A 13,754-nucleotide genomic window follows, 5' to 3' on the forward strand; every position below is an offset into this window, starting at 1 on the left:
CCGCCGCCGCCGCCCCCCGGAGCTGGATGACGGAATCTTGAAAGACTTTCACCAAATATGGGCCGGGGCTGGAAACGTCCTGCGGGCGCGCGCCGCCGGAAACCTCGAGTCCTGCCCACCGCCGCGACTTCGGGCGCGCGGGCCCGGCGGCCGGCAGGGGGCGGCGGACAGCAAGTGGCCCGGCGCGCGGACGGCTTCAGCCCCGGGTCTCCCCGCGACGCGGACCCCGCACGCTGTCTCCGCAGGGGTCCCCAGGGCAGCGGAGCACTACCCTGCCCCAGCCCTCGCCGCCAGCCTGATTACCTCTGGCTCTCCCTGCCATCACTCCCCAGGGTGGGGGTAGGGGGCCGGAGCGGGGTGGAGAGAAAGGATGCGGGGCGGGGGGGGGGCGGGGGGGCGCTACCTTAAAGCTGACCTTTTGCCGTCCCCGTAAAATGTTCTGTTCATTAAATGCCTGTAAAATGTGTAGTTGTGAGACGGGGTGTGCAGGTGAGGACCTGACTATGAGGGCACATGCACGCGCAGACACACCGCTAGTAGAGGCACTCCTACCGTCCAAGACGGTGTTGCTCAGAGTGGGCGTCCCCGGACCAGCAGCAGCATCACCTCGGGACTTGTTAGAAACGTAGCCAATAAGAAACACTGGGGTTAGGGCCCAGCAATTAGTCTCTAAATCAGCCCTCCGGGTGATTCTGAGACGCGCCAAAGTTTGAGAACCACTGGTCTAGGGCTGGGAAAGCGGAGTCGACAGTTTTAAGGTGATTATTATTCTCAGTTGCCGCCAGACAGTGAACCTTTCTTTTGGTGACCTAAAATTCCCTGGCAGCAGCGGGTGAGAGATGTCCCCATCACTCAGCTCAAAGCTAGGAGCTGCGGAAGACAAGCAGCTCCTTCTCTGTGCCGTGCAGTCCAAGGAAACAACGCGGGCCCGTTATTCCCTCACCAGGTGTCCGTGCAGGGAGGAGGGAGAAAAAAGAGCGAAAGAGCCATGCACAATTAGCATCCGAAGACACTTACCCATAAACAATTGCACATTTCCCCTCTAATCTGTCAACGTGAACTGATCTGCTGCTCTCAGTGGAGGAGGCGAAAAGGCGACAGGACATCTGGGGTTTCTGGACCATCCTTAAGCAGGACATGAGGAGCTGCAGTTCCTCTCCTCTGATGCTGTCGTTTACTAGCAGGCACACCAGGACATAGTATATGGAAAGGCTGTGCACATAGGTTGCTCCAGTCTCTCCCCAACCTCCCCACCCCCTCCCACAACACACTCCTGGCTTTAAATGGGCAGCTGATGGTAAGGTTCTCTAAGTTTCTCCTCTAGGGCAAACTCATCCTCTGAGATTCCCCAACTGAAGCCCAGAAACAAACCCACACACCCTTGTTAGAAAACTTTAATCTGATTTTTAAAGGAATCTCTGGAATGGCCTGTGTTTCAAAGCTGTGTGGCAGGCTGAATCTCTTTGCATATCTACTGTCCTCCTCAATAAAAGAGCAAGGTATAACAGCGGCCAGTTGGATCATCCACTATAATTTTATTTTAAATCATGATAGACAGGTTGCGTGAAAAACAAGGAATTCCAAAGAATTTCCTGCTCTGGGAACAGAAGTTAAGTCTATATTTAACAACATTTGAAGCTGTCAAGAATGCTTTGTGGTTGGATAACAGAGGCAGAAAAATGTTAAAAACGCAGGCTACTGCTATACCCAAATATGGAAATATTGTTACGTCTGGTGTCTGATTCACCATCTGGAAATACTTACAACCATGAAGTCAAATAGAAAAGACTCCACAACAGAAGCCAGGAACACTCCTCTCCATTCTCTCCCCACGACCTCCTCCCACCCTGTGCTGCGCCTACTCACCCCCATTCCCAATCACTTCATTAAGAGGGAAACAATAATGAAGTTTTAATGCAGAAAAAAAATCGTTTCCCAAATAATAATGGATGGACTGCCTTGAGTACAAAGTAGGGCCCAGATTTTCCTCTTTTTATTTGCATAGCACCTGACTAGCCATAGTCTTAAAAAGTAAGCCCGGCACCCCAAACCCCCTCCAACAAAGCCTTAGAGATCCTACTCCAACTAGCAAAAGCCTCTTAGACTTACGAAAGGGCACTTTTGAATGAATGAAACTTAACTCCTTCCTGCCGCAGTTCTCTTTATTGGAGGATGTTTTCACTGCAGTAGCTTCTCATTGTGATTATCAGTCATTCACAGAAAAGTTGGCACTGAAGTACTTCTTAAGCAAGACTGCTAAATTGTGAAGACTGAACAGCCCTACACTTTTAAAAGAACGAAGAGTTCTAGAGCACATATAAAAGAAAGGTTACCATAATTACTTGTGTATGTTTTTATTAAAATTGCACAAGGAGACAGTTTTTTAAATTTCAAGGGATAATTTCTCAGTCCTACTAATGATATTGATGATGTTAAAGCAAACTGCTTTTGGGGGGCTTCTACTGAGTGTGCTAAAGACAGAACTGGATTTTTTTTTTATTCTGTTAATTATATTCTAATCTTTTTCTTTGTACTTAACTAGAAAAGCACTGCAATCCATTTGAAATGGGAGGCTTCTAAGTGGTCCCAAGGAAACATGTTAAAAACCCCACAAAACTTTTAGCTTTAGATCCACTGGGCACAAAGGTCCTGGGATCTGGTTCGGCACTGCAGTATACACAGGTGATGACCTCTGGCCAAATCACTGCAAGGTGGTCCCCATAGCTTTTGGCTGGCTGTTTAGTTAGCACTGCCTCCTGCCCACGGAGGGAGGCTGGAAGGGCTTACCCAGTCTCCCGCATCCGTGAGGAAGTAGAAGTCAGTCTCCCAGAGAATTCCCTGCGTTCGTTTCCTCTCGGACTTCCAACCCAGGCAGTGGGCTGGAACTTAAGTGGGAACCTCCAAAAACAAACAAGTACGACATACCAAAAAAGGGAGGGGGGCGGAAGGGGGAAGACCTCTGCCTGGGAATCTGCCAGACAGTGGGGGGAGTTGATTTTTTTTTTTCCCCTCTTCTCATTCATAAATGCCAGTGCGGGTATTAATTTGCAACACACTTAACTTGTCTAATAAACACCACACCAAAGCTTTGGAATTTGATTCGAGCATGCCTCTATGAAATCCACAAATAGACGCACTCCCCCACCCCATTCACCTCTCAATAGATAACTTGACTCTCACCTTCTCTGTAAACAAGCAAACAGTTCGCTGCCTTCCCGGGTGAGAGCTTCCAAGTCTGCCCGGTCAACTCGGCATCACCAGACAAAACCACTTTTGTTCCTCCCTCCCAGGTCCTCCCACCCTCCCAGGGCAGGCAAAGTTCTGAGCTCGCCCCCCTCGCCCATTCCACCACCATCATCAGCACCAAAACGCTAGAAAGAGCCCTCCCCAATAGAGGTAGTTATTTAAAGTGGAAAAAACGGAAGATTGTTTTCTTGACGGGTCCAGGACCAAAAAAAAAAAAAAAAAAAAAAAAAAGGTGCAACGGAGCCAGGGGAGGCGCTTGGCAGCAGCCCGCGCCAACCAGCATTCCTGAGATGTTTGAGAATTCTGGAACTCGCAGACAGAGCCGACGTCACTGCAACACGCGGCGCCGCGGCCGGCCCGTATAAAAGGCGGGCTCTGGGCGCTCGGGCAGACCGCGAGCGAGAGCGCCCCCGAGCAGCACCCGCGCCCTTCGCGCCTCCTCGGGAAGGACCTCACGAGAAGGACGCCAGCCTGTAGCCCGCTCGCCGCCCCGGCCCTCGCCCTCCTGCCGCCCGGCCCGGAGCCCGGCCCGTCTCCTGGATCCACAGACCCGACCCCGGCCGCCGCGCACCAGTGTGTTGGCGTCTTTGCTTCCGCGCTCGCCCGGACTCCTTCTGCGCGCCACAATGAGCTCCCGCACCGCCAGGACGCTCGCCTTCGCCGTCACCCTTCTCCACTTGGCCAGGCTGGTGAGTTCTTTTGCCTCCGCTTCCCCGTGCGTTCTCCCAGGCCCTTCCCCTTTCCCCAGACTGCCCCCGGCCGGGAAAACTAAACTAAAAAGTGTCGGGGGGGGGGGGAGTGCGTTTCAAGTTAGCTCTTTCTTTAGGCCCCCCTGCAGACGCGTCGGGGGCCTCCTGGCAGACGCAGCCACCCCGGAGTGGCCGGGATGGACAGGATCAGAGACCCGGTGCAGGGACTCCTCCGCCCCCTTCCCTTCCCTGGGCTCCTCGGCGCCGTTCGCCGAGTCTCACGCTTGCCTTCTCACCCCCCTCCAGGCGCTCTCCACCTGCCCCGCCGCCTGCCACTGCCCGCAGGAGGCGCCCAAGTGCGCCCCAGGAGTCGGGCTGGTCCGAGACGGCTGCGGCTGCTGTAAAGTCTGCGCCAAGCAGCTCAACGAGGACTGCAGCAAAATGCAGCCCTGCGACCACACCAAGGGACTGGAATGCAATTTCGGTGCCAGTTCCACCGCTCTGAAGGGGATCTGCAGAGGTAAGATGCTTGTGGTTTGGCCCCTTTAAAAAAACAATAGTCCTCGTAGTCCAGAAGTTTAGTAATTTTGAGACCATGTATGGTGATGCTTTGTTGTTGGTAGCTTGGCAGAAAGGCACATGATTTCAGCAGTCTGGAATGCAATTCAGTGTGTCTGGGCCCAACGAAAAGCGCATACGGAAAAGTGATTCCTGACTAACTTATTGTTCTGGTCTGGAGTCCCCGAGGAATTGTAGGGAACTTTACCATAAATTGAATTTAACAGCAGAAAATATGTATGAGTTTCAGGCCACGGTTGGGAATCTTAACTTTCTCCTCTTTTCCCTTTCTCTTTTTGGTGCTCTTTGCAGCTCAGTCAGAGGGCCGACCCTGTGAATACAACTCCAGAATCTACCAGAATGGGGAAAGTTTCCAGCCCAACTGTAAACATCAGTGCACATGTATCGATGGCGCTGTGGGCTGCATTCCTCTGTGTCCCCAAGAACTCTCTCTCCCCAACTTGGGCTGTCCCAATCCCCGGCTGGTCAAAGTCACCGGGCAGTGCTGCGAGGAGTGGGTCTGTGATGAGGATGGTGCCAAGGACCCCATGGACGACAGGGATGGCCTTCTGGGCAAGGGGCTGGCCTTCGATGCCTCGGAGGTGGAGTTAACCAGGAACAATGAATTGATCGCCGTTGGAAAAGGTGGCTCCCTGAAGCGGCTCCCAGGTAAGCTGAGACCCAGCCCGAAAGATGTCACATTCCCAGTTTGAAGCTTCATAGAAATGGGTCCTTGAACGTGCTGGGGTCACTATGCCTCTGAGAAATGTGTTTTCTTCTCTGCCTCTAGTTTTTGGAACGGAACCTCGAATCCTATACAATCCTTCTTTACATGGCCAGAAATGCATTGTCCAGACCACTTCATGGTCCCAGTGTTCGAAGACCTGCGGCACGGGCATCTCCACACGAGTCACCAATGACAACCTTGAGTGCCGCCTGGTGAAGGAGACCCGGATTTGCGAAGTGCGGCCTTGTGGCCAGCCGATGTACAGCAGCCTGAAAGTAAGCTCTCCTGGGGGTGCTGGCAGACGGCTCAGGAGCAGCCAGGCGAGCGAGGGATGGGCGGTCTTCCAAGAAAGAACGAGAAACCCCCATTCCTAACTTTCCTTCTTGCCTCTTTCTTCCAGAAGGGCAAGAAGTGCAGCAAGACCAAGAAATCCCCCGAACCTGTCACGTTTACTTACGCCGGCTGTTCGAGCGTGAAGAAGTACCGGCCCAAGTACTGCGGCTCGTGCGTGGACGGCCGGTGCTGCACGCCCCAGCAGACCCGCACCGTGAAGATGCGCTTCCGCTGCGAGGACGGGGAGACGTTTTCCAAGAACGTCATGATGATCCAGTCCTGCAAGTGCAACTACAACTGCCCGCATGCCAACGAGGCGGCCTTTCCCTTCTACAGGCTGTTCAACGACATTCACAAATTTAGGGACTAATTGCTACCCGGGTTTCCAGCCCCAGGGTGACCAGAACGGGGAGGGGGGAGAAGCGTGCCAGAATCATGGAGCTGTGGGTGGGGGCGGTGGGGCTGAGGGGCTCATTGTAGAAGGGATGCATTGCTCATTCGTGAGTAGTATTAAGGTATTTTTGGAAACTGGTGCTGGTGCGGATGGACACTGATGCAGCCACAATTGGAGAATACTTCGCTTCATAATACTGGAGCACACGTTACTGCTTCATTTTGGAGCTTGTGCTGTTGATGACGTTCTGTTTTCTGTTTGTAAATTATTTGGTAAGCATATTTTTCTCTAGGCTTTTTTTTTTTTTTTTTTCCTTTCGGTTCTACAATTGTGTAAAAAAAAAAAAAGATTAGTTGATCAGTTAAAGCCTTCATCTTTTGACAGAAGTAAATGGGAGGGGGTTCCATCCCTTCCTGAAGGTGACACTCCATGAGTGTCCGTGAGAGGCAGCTAACTGCACTCTAAAGGCAAACAGAAATCAGGTGTTTTAAGACTGAATGTTTTTATTTATCAAAAATGTAGCTTTTGGGGAGGGAAGGGAAATGTAATACTGGAATAATTTGTAAATGATTTTAATTTTATATTCAGTGAAAAGAATTTATTTATGGAATTAATCATTTAATAAAGAAATATTTACCTAATACCTGCGTGTGTGGCATTGGGTATTTTTAGAGACTGCCTGTAGTCTTTGGGAACAGCCTAGCTTATTATGCATTCTTTCAGTCATTCAAACAGAACTACTTGAGTGCCTACTTTGTGCCAGGAACTGTTCTAGGAGCTTAGGATAAGAGCAGGGAACTAACCTACAAAAATAGGACAATGATTGCTTTTATCCTCAGTTGAGAAAAATTTTTGCATTTAAAGTACTCTGTTTTTAAAACATGTACTGAACACTAGACATTGTAGAGAGCACAAGGAATTGAAAGCTAAATTTGTGATTTAAATAATAATGCTTTATTTTCATAAGAATTCAAAGCCAAAGGGTCTCCATCACCCTATCACTGTGTAGTGGGTATAGTAGAGTCATTTATCATTTTAATCACTAGGTTATTGGGCTTGTCACCTCGGTGGAGGAGAGAAACATTAATGAAAACAGCCCATAACCCAGGCTGCCCTATCTAAATCCACAGGCAAGATTAAGTATGGTTGGATAATGTGTTACAAAAGGTCACTTGTTTATAACCTTATATCTCCCCAATATTGCTCCGAAAGTGTAGGTGAACTGCTTAGAAATCCACCCTTAGTTGGGATCAGAGAAAAAAAAATCTTGGGAGTCTATAGGAATCAGTTTGTTTTCACTGAATGAGCTTGAAGCAATGACTTGTGTTAATCCTAATAAGCCAGTGATTAGGTAAACATGCTGTTAAATGCAAAGGAATGCAAGGAATTTCAAGTACTTTTCCAATAGCGTGAGGACCTAGCCACCCCATCCCCCCTTTCCTTTTTATAATATACGTTATACTGATGGAGGAGGGAGCAGTTAGATGGAGTTGGCTATCCAGAAGGTCAAAGGCTAGATGCAGAGCATTCCTAAAAGAAAAGACCTCAAACTCAGGTCTAGGAAAGGTTGAGAAGGCTGCTTCAATGTTTGTGAAAATGTTGGTAGCCTGTTTTAGAAGAATCTACCTCTTTAGAAAGCACTGACAATAAACCTTTTATAGAGGAGTTTTCCTTTCATCAACCCTCTTGGCTCTTGTTCAAATCCATAGTGAAATATTTCAGTCTGTACTTGGTTAAGAGAGTACTTGAATCTTTAGGCATTGAGAAAGTCCTTTAAAAGAGGAGGGGGATGCTCGCGGTGATTTTTCAAAATAGTTTAATATTTGCTTTAATGAAGACCTACAGCAAAGCACTGCCTAAGCATCCATGTCAAAGACTTCCTGAAATGCAGAAAGGGTAATGGAAACGTGATGGTAAAACCTATGCGCAAAGGCTCTTCTGATTTTGGCAATGTCTTGCCTGAAATATTACAACTTGTGGCTCCTAAGCTTTCAGTTTTTCTTGCCCGAGGCATTCAAATCTGAAGGTATTTGGGAACTGAAACACTACCTCGTGCAGCCTTGGATGCAGTTAAACTTGTCAGTGCGATGTTAACATGTGAAACAATGAAAGAGTGAGGTTTTTGGGGTGCAGTCCCGTTGAACGGACACCTAAATTCACAGGAAAGACTTTCACATTCCCAGGCAGCAATCCTGAGGTCTTTCCCTCAGGACACTGAAGCCCAGCAAATTGCTTCTTACATAGAGATCAAAGCGTAGAATGTTATAGATACTTTAAGTGTGTAGGGAGGTAATATGTACGCACGGAAGCTCAATGTGAAACAAAACCAGACATGGGAAAATACTGGATCTCTGGGTCATTAATTGTACTGTAGTGTATACAGTAAGAGAGAGGCATAAATGCTGATTCCATTTAAGTAAGAGTACTCAATTAATAAAAATGAACAGATGTGAATTATGTCCATTTCCTTTGGCTATAAAAAGTGAAGAAATTCAGAGCAGTTGAGAACAAAATTATACAAATTAGAACGTATAACTTTTGTCTAGCTGTGGCATGGAGCTCTGCCTACTTCCAGTACTGCGAAAACAAAATCAAACACCATGCACCTGCATATAAGAAACAAGTTACCTATATAAGCACTCATCATAATATAGATGTACCTCTCCACGCACAGCAAAGATTTGTGTTGTTCTCACTTTCCAAACCCAAAGACCCTGGTCATCTTGAGCTGTTTTCTGTTTTTGCTTTGGGTGACCTCAGAATCTTAGGAATTTAGTGAATTTTAAGAAATATTCTATGGGACATGTAGCAGCACAGTGAGTGTTCTCACTGTGATGATTCTTAAATCATCTTAAACGCATGTGTTGCCCACTTTGCAAAGAGAAGCAACTGAGTCAGAATTAGCAAAGTGTATTGTAGCACAGAGGCTAGACTTGTTTTGTTCAAGGCTTCTTCTGCCCTCTGGATACTATTTGTAAGTCAGATGAGCAACAGCAAGGGACCAGTAGGACCACAGTTCAGAACTAAGTCCTGTCCCGGGCAGGTGGTAAGTGTTGCAGGGGAAAGAACCCCAGACTGGAATTGGGAGGCGCGTCTTTTAGCACCAGCTCTGCCATTAATTATCTGGGTGACTCTGGGCAAGTCTCTGGATGGTTCTCTCCTGTTTTAAAATGGCACAATAGCTTCCAGCTATATTTGTCACCACAAACACTCTTTTTCATATGCTCTCTTTGATGCATTCATTGACTTCCAGACCTGAACAACTTTGTCTCTCAAGCAACTGAAAACATGAGGTGAGCACCACTCAGGGCTCTGGGTGGGCAAATGCACTCAGCCCTACGAAGCCTCCAGAAAGGTAATATTGTTAGGTCCCCTTTCCTCTCTAAAGTGCTCTTGGTTACAGGATGTGGCAATCCCCGGATCTCAGTCTGTAGGTCCATGCTTTCATCTCCCTCTATAATCCCAATATTTGGGCCTCATTAAGTCCCTGCCCTAAAGAACTCATCCTTCAAAACAAAGCACATTGTGAAGCATGACAATGATGTATGTGTCCTATGGATAGAACAGGCTTATTTGTGACTTACTTTATTGGTGGTGGGCAATACTCGTCCATATAATCTTATAAAGTGCAATTTAATTAAACAAGTACTCAGATTCATTGGTTAGTGCTTTACAATTCTCATATACTCTGCTCACATATGCTGAATCTACCCCTTTCACATGTCAAGTGCAACCACCCCAATCTAAGCCATCATCAGTAATTGCCTGAATTACTGAAATGGCCTCACTTGTGACAAACTGTCTTCTCCAAAGGTGGCTGCAGTAGTATTTTCCACCCCACATGATATCTTTGTCCCTTCTGCAATGTGACCCTGTGGCATAGATGGGGTTTATTTTTCCACCCTCTTGGACCCAGGTGGGCTCTTTGACTGCTTTAACCAATGAATACCCAGGGAGCAATGCACTGGTGCCAGTTCCAATTGTGGCAATGGCTAAAGGTCCTACTTTTTTTCTCTTGGAAACTTCCATGTAAGAAGCTTCCATATAAGAAGTAGAATTACCCGAGACCAGCAGGCTGTGAGAAGCCCATGCCACACTGACGGGCCCTAGATAATACGATGCCATGTGGAGAAAGAGAAAGGCCAGGGGGTACCTTCATGGGAACCACATGTGTGGGAGGGAACCATCTTGGAAGTAGATTGTCCAAGCTGAAGTCTTGTGAATCAGAGATGAAATACCACTTGAGTCCTTCTCAGAGTTCCTGACCCATAAAATTCTGAGCAAAGTAATGTGGTTATTTTCAGGCGCTAAGTTTTGGGTGTTGTTTGTTACACAGCAATACATAAACCCAAACATTACTGGTTTCCTGAAAGGATCCATTTTCCTTATGGGAACCAGAGTGATTCTTTAAAAATGTGAAGCAGAGCATGTGAACTCTTGGCTCAAAGGCTCCATGGCTGTCCCTTACTCTTAGAATAACATTCATCTCCTTACTTGTCATATAAGTCCTGGACCCTGCCTACTTCTTCCCACTCACCCTCACCATAATCCCACCTGCCTTTTCCTCTTTGAAGTAAGCCACATTAAGGTCTACCTCAGGGCCTTTGCACTAGCTGTTCCTCTGTCTCAAATGCCTCTCTTGCCTCAATGCCCCTTAATCTATGCTTCTTCTTGTCATGCAGGTCTAGGCATAAATGTTAACATTCTCAGACCTTTCCTTGCCACCTGGTCTAAAGCAGTTCATTATATCAAGCAATTTTGTTTTCATCTCTACCTGATATTTTCTTGTTTATATATTATGCCTCCCACTTCTAGAATAGCCTCTATGAGAGGAAAGATTTTTATCTTTTTTGCAACTGTCAAAGAACCACTTGATACTGTGCCTGCCATACAGTTGGTGCTCATTAATTTAGATTAATGTGGTCTTAAACTGAGGCTGAATTAGAAGGCACCCCTTCTCTAGCACAATGGGTTCCTCCTACTTCACCTTGGGATTCCCCTAGGCCGTTAGTCATTCATCTGTCCTTCCATTCATACATCCAGTCAATAGACACTTGTCTGGCATAACTATCGTCTAGGCACAATGCTATACAGCAGCTGACCAAGAAGCAAGGTTCCTTTACATTTTGGTAGAAGAGATAAGCAAAAAGGAGTTAAGGTTAGATTCAGCTGCAGGTAACAGAAAACTAAATAAAAATCACTTGAGTAACACTGAGGTTTATTTCCCTCTCATGTGAAAATCCAGGTAGGCAGTACGGACTGATGTGATGCCCCAAGGTTTCAGAAACCCAAGCTTCTGCTATCTTGTTCACCATGTGTGGACTCCATTCCTTAAATCACCTCACCTATCTGCAAGAAAGGTTGGGAAATGTAGTTCATATGCTGGGCTACCATGTCATCAGCTAAAAATTAGAGAACCTGTTACTATAGAGGAGAGAACTAGTAGTCTATTCCACATAGCCCAAAATATGTTGTAATAAGTATAATAAGGCACAGAGGATGGTTGAGGAGAAAGGTATCAACTCTGTGAAGCTGGGATGAAAGAGGGCTTCTAGGGGGATTTGCCACCTCAGTAGTGTTTTCAAAGATAAATAGATTGGAAACTATTCAAAGGCCTTGATGCTTGAGTAGGAAATTTCTTAAATAAACGATGACAGCTTCCTCATCTCAGCCACTAAGAGAAGTCAAAGATACCTCCACGACCTGGTTTGGAGTCTTATAGACCTTTAGTATTTGAAGCTGCTCGTATTTTTACTTTGGTTTCAGAAAGTATCATGAAGACGGTACCCATATTAGGGTTCTAGAGAAACAGAACCAATAGGATATATGTATATATATATACATGCACACACACATACACACACACACCAAGAGAAAGAGAAAGATTTAAGAAATTGGCTCATGGGATTATAGGGGCGGGCAAGCTCAGAATCCTTCGGGGAAGCCAACAGGTAAATTCAGGTGAAAGTTAGATCCATATCAGGCTAGGCAAGCTGGAAAAAAGGGAGGGTTTCTGTTGTGCAGTCTTGAGGCCAGACTGCTTCTTCCTTGGGAAACCTCAGTCTTTTCTCTTAAGGCCTTCAACTTATTAGATGAGGCCCACCTACATAACAGAGTAATCTGTTTTACTGAAAGTCAATCACATCTTTAAAATACCATCACAGCAACAGCTAGACTTGTATTTGACCAAACAAATGTCCATCATAATCTAGTCAAGAGGACACATAAAATTAGCCATCATAGTACCTATGTAGTGGAATCTTAGGGGGCAAAAAACTCATGTCTACTCTCTAAAAACGCAATGAATTTGAGCACAGTCAGCAAAAGCAAAAGCTTTTCTAGTTATACCCAAGATGCCCCCAGGCCTGTCATTGTCCTTGTGCATGTGTGCCAAAGTTTATTTTTGCATTGACCAGATTCGTGGGCATCTCAAAATGCTCCTGGCACATGACCCAAGCTCCTTACAGAACTGGCAGGATCTACTTTAGCTAAGATGGCTGCAGGGCGGGAGAGTGGAGAGAGAGCCTTGAAAGAGCTCTAGAGAAAGGCTTTCTCTAAATCTACATGGACACAGGACAGAATCCATCACTTGCACACACCCCGAGACAGACAAATAGTACTTGTTCCTCTCGCCCTTCACACAGACCCTCATAATAGCACCAACACCACTATACTGTGACTAGATATTTCATTATTCCCCTGAGATTTTAAACTCCTTGAAGAATTTTGTCAATGAGTGAGTACCAACTAAGAATACATTGAGAGGGAACATGTGAACTATCTTCCAACATCTCCAGAGCTTCATGGAGAAGAGAAAGCAAGTTTATTCTACATTGTCCCAGGGCAGCGTTCCCAGGTTGGTGGCTTGGGCAGGACTGGGCTAATAGACATGTTTTGTTCAATTGGCACAGGGTTTATAGAAACTGAAATCTGTTGCCAAGATTTGAAGGCTGAGCAGTTTTTTGAAAAGTCCAAATTTCTGGCTTCGTTTGAACATTTCATGGATCTGGCAGAGGTGGACTACGGTTTCTATGTGGTGGGAACTGAGTTCTAGCTTCCTCAGAGCGTGTGCTCTGCCATTCACTGACACAGACTGAGGAAGAAGAGATGTGTGTGTGTGTGTGTGTGTGTATGTTTAGAGATGATCTCTAAAAATTCAGGTCCTTTCTTAAAATGGCACAGCCTAGAGCACCACTTTTACTATGAGAGTGCTTAGAAAAATAACTTTTGGCATGGAAACACTGTGTCATAAGCCCAGGAAAGAATAGAGACTGCTTCATTCGTTTCAAATGGCGTGGGACTGTAAACACGACCTCGCTTTCCAGCTTCCTTATACAATAACAGTCTGTGTATTTTTGAGTAGAGGTATACCTATTCCATTTATAATATCATGTCACATTTTCCAACAGACACTGGATAAGTTGATCAAAGATAAACACTGCATCCTGAACTCTCACTGAATCTAACCATCTATTTTTGTGGTAATCGAAGAGCCTTCCAAGGGTAATCACAACAGATAGCCGTGCGTTCGCTCTAGAATTTTTTTTTTTTAATTTTCTTATATAGAATTTTGTTTTTTAGACAACATGAAGTCCTTCCTTCAAGGGATGTCCCATAAATCTCATTTTTCAGAGACATTCAATAAACTCCAGGGAGTCCGAGAACTTGTCTAAGTAGTTATAGCTAGACATCCAGTGGAAGAGTGGAAGGTAGACCTCAGAGGATTTATTCTCCCAGCTTATCCTTGACTGACGCATTTGGACACAGGGAAGCACTTGGGCTACGCGGAGGTTTGGCTGGTTCTTGG

The 13,754-nt window shown here is 46.3% G+C and overlaps 1 protein-coding gene and 1 long non-coding RNA gene across 5 annotated transcripts in view; one reads left to right on the forward strand and one right to left on the reverse strand.

Moving 5' to 3' along the window:
- Positions 1-3,464, reverse strand: part of LOC101683060 — an 88,882-nt gene extending 85,418 nt beyond the window's left edge. For 2 of the 4 annotated variants that reach the window (XR_001179442.2, XR_001179440.2), the window contains exon 1: positions 1,018-3,462. This is a non-coding gene — a long non-coding RNA (uncharacterized LOC101683060). Of the gene's footprint in view, positions 1-1,017 lie in introns of all 4 variants that reach the window. The other 2 variants (XR_006601798.1, XR_006601799.1) reach the window with 2 other exon arrangements.
- A 150-nt stretch (positions 3,465-3,614) lies between these two features.
- Positions 3,615-6,588, forward strand: CCN1 (cellular communication network factor 1). The gene is made up of 5 exons (XM_004752673.3): positions 3,615-3,935; positions 4,242-4,455; positions 4,806-5,162; positions 5,284-5,495; positions 5,621-6,588. The coding sequence occupies exons 1-5, from the start codon at positions 3,873-3,875 to the stop codon at positions 5,921-5,923; spliced, it is 1,149 nt and encodes a 382-aa protein (XP_004752730.1). The 5' UTR covers positions 3,615-3,872; the 3' UTR covers positions 5,924-6,588.
- Positions 6,589-13,754: the final 7,166 nt, after the last annotated feature.

The sequence above is a fragment of the Mustela putorius genome, unplaced genomic scaffold (genome assembly GCF_011764305.1).
Source record: "Mustela putorius furo isolate JIRA1106 unplaced genomic scaffold, ASM1176430v1.1 tig00003853_pilon_pilon_pilon, whole genome shotgun sequence".
NCBI lineage: Eukaryota > Metazoa > Chordata > Mammalia > Carnivora > Mustelidae > Mustela > Mustela putorius.

Excerpts from the sequence above, each read along its gene's own strand:
- CCN1 (XM_004752673.3), top strand. The coding sequence starts at position 3,873 with ATGAGCTCCCGCACCGCCAGGACGCTCGCCTTCGCCGTCACCCTTCTC. Across the intron at positions 4,456-4,805 it reads TCTGAAGGGGATCTGCAGAG|CTCAGTCAGAGGGCCGACCC; the intron begins GTAAGATGCTTG and ends TGCTCTTTGCAG. Across the intron at positions 5,496-5,620 it reads CGATGTACAGCAGCCTGAAA|AAGGGCAAGAAGTGCAGCAA; the intron begins GTAAGCTCTCCT and ends TCTTTCTTCCAG.